This window comes from Lepidochelys kempii, chromosome 20 (genome assembly GCF_965140265.1).
Source record: "Lepidochelys kempii isolate rLepKem1 chromosome 20, rLepKem1.hap2, whole genome shotgun sequence".
Taxonomy (NCBI): domain Eukaryota; kingdom Metazoa; phylum Chordata; order Testudines; family Cheloniidae; genus Lepidochelys; species Lepidochelys kempii.
Window position 1 is genome coordinate 13,510,558 of NC_133275.1, and position 6,955 is coordinate 13,517,512.

General features: G+C 47.7%; 1 protein-coding gene across 1 annotated transcript; it reads left to right on the forward strand.

Moving 5' to 3' along the window:
* Positions 1 to 2,480: 2,480 nt before the first annotated feature.
* Positions 2,481 to 3,559, forward strand: NEUROD4 (neuronal differentiation 4). The gene has a single exon (XM_073318831.1). It carries the CDS (start codon positions 2,481 to 2,483, stop codon positions 3,474 to 3,476), a length of 996 nt encoding a protein of 331 aa, XP_073174932.1. The 3' UTR covers positions 3,477 to 3,559.
* Positions 3,560 to 6,955: the final 3,396 nt, after the last annotated feature.

Here is a 6,955-nt window from a genome sequence, read left to right on the forward strand (position 1 = left end):
CAGCTTGGGACTTAACTATCTTGAGTAGTTTTGTATCAACTGCAAATTTTGCCACCTCACGGTTCACCCCCTTTTCAAGATCATTTATGAATATGTTGAATAGTACTGGTCCCTGGAGAACACCACTATGTACCTCTCTCCATTCTGAAAACAGGACATTAATTCTTACCCTTTATTTCCTATCCTTTAATCGGTTACAGATCCATGAGAGGACCTTCCCTCTTATCCCATGACAGTTTAGTTTGCTTAGGAGTCTTTAGTGAGGGACTTTGTCAAAGGCTTTCTGAAAATCCAAGTATACTATATCCATTGGATCCCCACTGTCCACATGCTTGTTGACTCCCTAAAGAATTCTAGTAGATTGGTGAGTGATGATTTGATTCTTCCCCAACAAATTATGTTCATCTATGTGTCTGACAATTTTGTTCTTTACTATAGGTTTAATCACTTAGCCTGGTACTGAAGTCAGGCTTACTGGCCTGAAATTGCTGGGATCACTTCTGGAGCCCTTTTTAAAAATTGGCGTCACATTAGCTATCCTCCAGTCATGTGGTACAGAAGCTGATTTAAATGATAGGTTACAAATCACAGTTAGTAGTTCTGCAATTTCACATTTGAGTTCCTTCAGAAGTCTTGGGTGAATGCCATCTGGTCTTGGTGACTTATTACTGTTTAGTTTATCAGTTTGTTCCCAAATCTCCTCTACTGACACCTCAATCTGGGACAGTTCCTCAGTTTTGTCACCTAAAAAGAATGGCTCAGGGTTCGGGAATCTCCCTCACATCCTTTGCCATGAAGACTGATGCAAAGATGGCATTTAATTTCTCCGCAATGGCCTATCGTCCTTGAGTGCTCCTTTCGCATCTCGATCGTCCAGTGGCCCCACTAGTTGTTTAGCAGGCTTCCTGCTTCTGATGTACTTAATTTTTTTTTTTTGCTATTGCTTTTTCAACATTTGAACCTGCTTTACTGTGTGTTGAAATGGAGCTCAAACTCCAGGTCCTGGATCACAGCTTATTCTTGCATAGGGATGCCCTGTCCATAAGCCTAGCTTCCAGAGCTCTGGAGACTGACAGTCCCATCCACAGTCAGTGGGAGCCGCACAAGCTCAGCACCTCTGAAAAAGAGAGCATGAGAGTCCTGAACACAGAGATGCTAAGCCAAGCTAGCACAGAGGCGCCCATGTTCCAAACAGCAACACAATTCCACAACCAGGCAGAAAGAATGCACATATGCTCACACACACACACACACTTTACAAGAGTAAACCTTAGCCTTTCCTTAGCTCAGTAATTCTCAACCTTTGCTATGATGGGAGCCCTCTCCCAGCTAGCCAGGACCGCTATCCCCCCGACTCAGCTGCATTAAAAAGTTTGAGGGCCCCATGCTCCAGCTCATCAGTCACAGGATATGGTGGATTGGGAAGATGGTGGAGCAGGGAATATGCTACCCCTCTCCAGAGGGGCTGAGCTAGCATTGCTGTGTCTGCCCTGGGGACTTTCAGGATGAGGTCTGCCTGGTTCAACCCAAATTGCTCTGTGGAGATCTGTCCCTCTCCTGCCTCCTGCATATTTCCAGTGGACAGAGTAGGATCATTCCCTTTATTTTTATTTTCCAACCAGCCATGAAGCAGTCAGACAAATCCATCCCTGTTCCATGCTGTGCAGAGTGGAGCCCCAGCATGGCCAGGCAGGTCACGAGCCTCATGGAGCCAGACTGAATTCAGACTTGAAACACTCACAATGAAATTTAAAGGAGTAAAAAAAATCCATAAAACTCAGTCCCTGGAACCCATGAGACCCCGAATGGAAGATCTGCACAGCATCAGCATGGGACTTTAGGGTTCTTCTCCTCCAGTACTTCAGAGGTGACAAAGAGGCTCCCGCTGAGTTCTAACGCTGCCCAGCAGGGGCACTGGTTCCGCAACCAGCTGGTGTCTCCACGCCCCCCCCTTAGGCAAAATGCACCCTTAGCATGCAGGGGTAAGAGGAGACTGAACCCGGAGCTGGGCACGGCCACGCACAATAAGGGGCACTGGGCTCACCGGTAAATCCCACCCATGCGGTATGGAAGGGGGGTGGAGGGGATGGACAGAACTTGTGGTCTACTGCTCCCAAAATACAGCTCCTTAACTAGGGAGTGCCGGGGATGCCTCTGCCTCGCGCTCTTGGGAGAAGCTCATCCCAGCTGGCAGGAGTCAACGCCACTGAAATCTATGCACATGATGCCCAGATACCACAATGATAGGCATGGAATAAAAACATAGATAGATTAGATTAGATACTGTAGGCACATAGGCAGAGAGACAGCCAGATAGATGCAGAGCTAGATACTGCCTGTCATTCATAGATTTGTTCTGTAACATTAACATTATTGGAAGGTGATCTTGCATTCAATTTCTGATGCATGTGAAGTGATGAGTGAGTCCCTGGCCTGGGCCTTATTAACACCCACTGTTTTCTTTGTTGCAGACATCAGAGATGACCAAGACATATGCCAAACCCAAAGAGATGTCAGAGCTTGTCAGGTCCCAGTCATGGATGGATGAAGCCCTGAGCTCCCAAGATGAAACGAAGGAAGAAGCCAGCAGACAAGCCCCCTATGGAATGATGGCTGGCTTGAACGAAGAACATGACAGTGTTGAGGAGGAAGAGGAGGAGGAGGAGGATGGAGAAAAGCCTAAGAGAAGAGGACCAAAGAAGAAGAAAATGACCAAGGCACGTCTGGAGCGGTTCAGAGCCCGGCGGGTCAAGGCCAATGCCAGGGAGCGCACTCGGATGCATGGTCTGAATGATGCTCTGGATAATCTGAGGAGGGTGATGCCTTGTTACTCCAAGACTCAGAAGCTGTCCAAGATTGAGACTCTGAGGCTTGCAAGGAATTACATATGGGCTCTGTCTGAGGTGCTGGAGACTGGGCAGACCCCAGAAGGGAAGGGCTTTGTGGAGATGCTTTGCAAAGGTCTGTCACAGCCTACCAGTAACCTAGTTGCCGGCTGTCTGCAGCTGGGGCCTCAGTCCCTCTTCCTTGAGAAGCATGAAGAGAAGTCCCCAGTGTGTGACTCTGCCATACCTAGCCATACCTTCAACTACCAATCCCCGGGACTGCCGAGCCCCCCCTATGGGAACATGGAAACTCACCTCTTACATCTAAAGCCTCCCACCTTCAAAAGTTTGGTGGATCCTTCCTTTGGGAGCCACCACCCAGACTGCACCACTCCACCGTATGAAGGGCCCCTGACGCCTCCCCTGAGCATCAGTGGGAACTTCTCCTTGAAGCAGGATGGGTCTCCAGACCTGGACAAGTCCTACACGTTCATGGCCCACTACCCTTCGGTGAGCCTGGCCGGAGCTCATGGACACACGTCTCATTTCCAAAGCACAGTGCCCCGCTACGAGCTCCCCATAGATATGAACTACGAGTCCTACCCGCACCATGTGGTTGGGCCCCAGCTCAACGCCATATTTAATGAATAATGAGAAAGATGACAGTTCGACATGAACATATGAGAATCAAGAGAAATGCAGCCAGGCGGCGTAGATGTTTCTGGAGTGAACACGACTGGGACAGGGATATCACTGCTCCAAAGCTGTATGAAAGATCTCTGGACTGGTCTCATTGAGATACTTCTATGAAAATCTCTGCTAGCCCTTTTCACACTGTCTTGACAATTGTTTAGTTGTGCTATTTTGCTGGTTTTCACGTTTGCCCCCAGAAACTCCGTGACTGTCTCCTTCTTTGTTTATTGACAGCCAAGCACACACAGGGATGATCACTTTGGCTCTTAAATGGAACATCCAATGCCCCCTTCTGCAGACACCCTGAGAGATACAGTGGTGGGGGTAGGAGCCTGCAGAGTATTTCAAGATATCTGCACCATTCAGGGCTCTGCACTGGTTCCAGATGCATCCAGTATCGGAACGGAACAGCCATTCGTCACCAGGCTTCTGCCGCAAGCAACAGAATCCAACACCCTGATCCATCCGGGGGAAACCTGGTTGCTGAATTCTGGAATTTGGAACTGATAAAAGCAACAGCCATTAACAGAATAAATTGAGTCAATTGAGTCATAACCGCCTCCCAAAGGAGCTTGAATCAAGAAAGAGAGACAAACACAAGACAGCTAGACTGGAACCTGAAAACGATACTGCAGAAATCTCCATCCCTGCCAGGGGGCGAAGAAGGATCAGTGCAGTAGCCACTGGACAAACCTTCTCTTTGTCTGTTGCCAATCAAATAGGTCTCCCTTTAGCTCCTTCTTTGGGGTGTCTTGGCACCAGAACCTTGCATTTGCACCCAGACTTCATCCTGAGGAATCCCACCAAACAGAATTTAGACGCAAGATACTCCCAGAGTGTGGATGCATCTCAGCCACATGATTAATAACCACTGTTCTGAGGGCAGCATGCAGGGTTTTTTCGTTCTGAATGATCAGCATAACATGGACTATGCTCCTGGGAAAGGCAGCTCAGCTTTTCCCTAGTGGTCTCTCAAGTCCAGCCGTGGCTTTATTGGCTGGGGAAGGTGGCGATTATCTGAACCAGATACAGACAGCACTAAAATAAATGCGCAAAAAGACATGTTGTGGTGAGTTCTCCCAGCGAGCTCTTCAATGCGTTTGATATCCTCCCAGCTCCCAAACATCCCCTGTCCTCCAAGCAGGAACAAAATTATTATTCCCTCCTGAAGTGTCTAACTTCATGGAGACAAGAAGCTTGAAACCCTGGACACTTTGCCTTCACTGTCCCCTTCTCAATCAGGCACTAGAAGATCAGCCCAGGTTCAAAGCTTCAAGGAAATTGCCTCCTACATCTACGCCTGTCCTGAGGCTGCCGATCTCCCTCCAGTGAAATCCTGTCCTTCAGCACTTTTTGTGCTGCTCAAAACCAGCATGAGATTATCAGAGTATGAAACCCTTTTTCAGGTCATGTCAGAGACCATGTGCAGAAGCATGTGGTACAGTTACATGTAACCTGCGGAGAAACCGAAGACTCCAAACCGTAAGACTCTTCACCTTGCAGAAGCACAAATATCTGTCACGTAAAACTTGGACGTAATAATTAAAAAAGTGTTTAGAACTAAACCACAGACATGTACACGGCCAGGGCAAATGTGTCATTATGGTTTGTATTATATTTATCATACCCTATGTTTCGAAAACAGATCCTGCCAAAATAAGTGTGTCTTAAGTTCCTCTCTTATTTATTATTTAACTGGGTCTAATTTATTTTTTTCCATTTTACAGAAAATGTGGAACGTGCTAAATAACCTGCTTGTTTCCCAATCAACTTCAAAGTGTCTAGCTGGAGTTTAGCTTTGTGGGGAAATGCATGTAGGTTTTTGCCATGCTGTTGCTCCATGATTATTTATTAGAACATTATTTATTTAATTTATTCTCCCTCTGCTGCTTCTGTGCCCATCTTCTGGTTATTAAACCAAGTATTTAACCAAGGAATTGCATATTTAATGTTGCCCTTTTTCATTTTTTCGAAGCTCTTTGTAGGACCTGGCCTATCAGTTCCTGACTCTGTCCCTAAACACTTTTATACGAGCAATAACTTTTAAAGAAAAGCCAGGCCACTATTTTTGGAATCCCACGCTATGACTGTTGGCCCAGAGAGCCCTTTATTGGGGAATCCTCACTATTTTGCAGAGGACATTTGTATAGAGTTTGGAATTTTGTAATGTCTCGAACTCCAAAGGAACCTGTTTGTACAGCCCCTAGCATTATTATTATTGGTTCATTTGTTTTGTACTAAGAGCAAACGTTCTATCCTTTTGTAAAGAAAGCAAAATCGGCTTGTTGGCGCAAATAAAGCTGTGGCTCTTGTTTTACATGGTCTTGCTCAGGGCTGTGGATTGTTTTCCTGTTTTCTCTTTTTCTGCTCTTGCTGAATCCAAGGCAAATGAGCAGTTGGCTGGCCTCCCACCACGCATGTTGCAGACTCTCACTCCAGCTGTAACGGTATTGGTGTCAGGGCCTGGGCCACCTCCAATGAAAGCAAGGAGAGCGATTCCCATTGACATCACTAGGAGCTGGATCGGGCCCTACATGTCTCAGAACAGGGTGTAATGTGTGTGGGGATGGGGTGTGTCACAAAGTCCCTGTGCGATGCTCTGGAACTGCTCCCTATGAAGCCAGGCAGGACTCTGGGGAAGTCTCCTGTCTGTGAGCAGACTGTCTTCAGGACACACACCTCACACAACTTCCACTTCCTGGGTCTGACCTCGGAGCATTCAACATCCTCTGCCCCCCCGTGCACTTCCCACAGCGAGTCCGCCCAGGCGGGCTCCTGGGGAAGCCAGAGGGCCCTGCAGCCCAACTCTGCAGTCAGACGTGACTCTCAGCCAGCCAGTAAAACAGAAGGTTTATTAGATGACAGGACATGGTCTAATACAGAGCTTGTAGGTACAGAGAACAGGACCTCTCAGCCGGGTCCATTTTGAGGGGCAGTGAGCCAGACAACCACGTCTGCACTTCACTCCATGTCCCCAGCCAGCCCCAAACTGAAACTCTCTCCAGCCCCTCCTCCTCTGGGTTTTGTCCCTTTCCCAGGCCAGAAGGTCACCTGATCTCTTTGTCTTCAACCCTTTAGCTCTCACCTTGCAGGGGGGAAGAGCCCACGCCATCAGTCGCCAGGAAACAGGGTGTCGGCCATTCTCTGTGTCCAGACCCCTTCACACACCTGCCCTCTAGGGCTCTGGAATGATCATACACCCTTATCCCACCACCTAGATACTTAAGAACTGCATAGGGGAAACTGAGGCACCCCCACAATATTCAGAGGAAACATTAAGAATAGTCCCGCTTCATCACAGGGTGAACCACACATTCAGAATGATTGGGGGGGGGGGTCACATGGCCATGCACCCACCCCAGACCAGACAAAAGAATAAATCGACACAAATCTGACAGCAGGAATCATAACATTCAAAAACCAGTAGGAGAACACTT

What these genes read in the sequence shown, in the direction of transcription:
- NEUROD4 (XM_073318831.1), top strand. Translation starts at nt 2,481, where the DNA reads ATGACCAAGACATATGCCAAACCCAAAGAGATGTCAGAGCTTGTCAGG.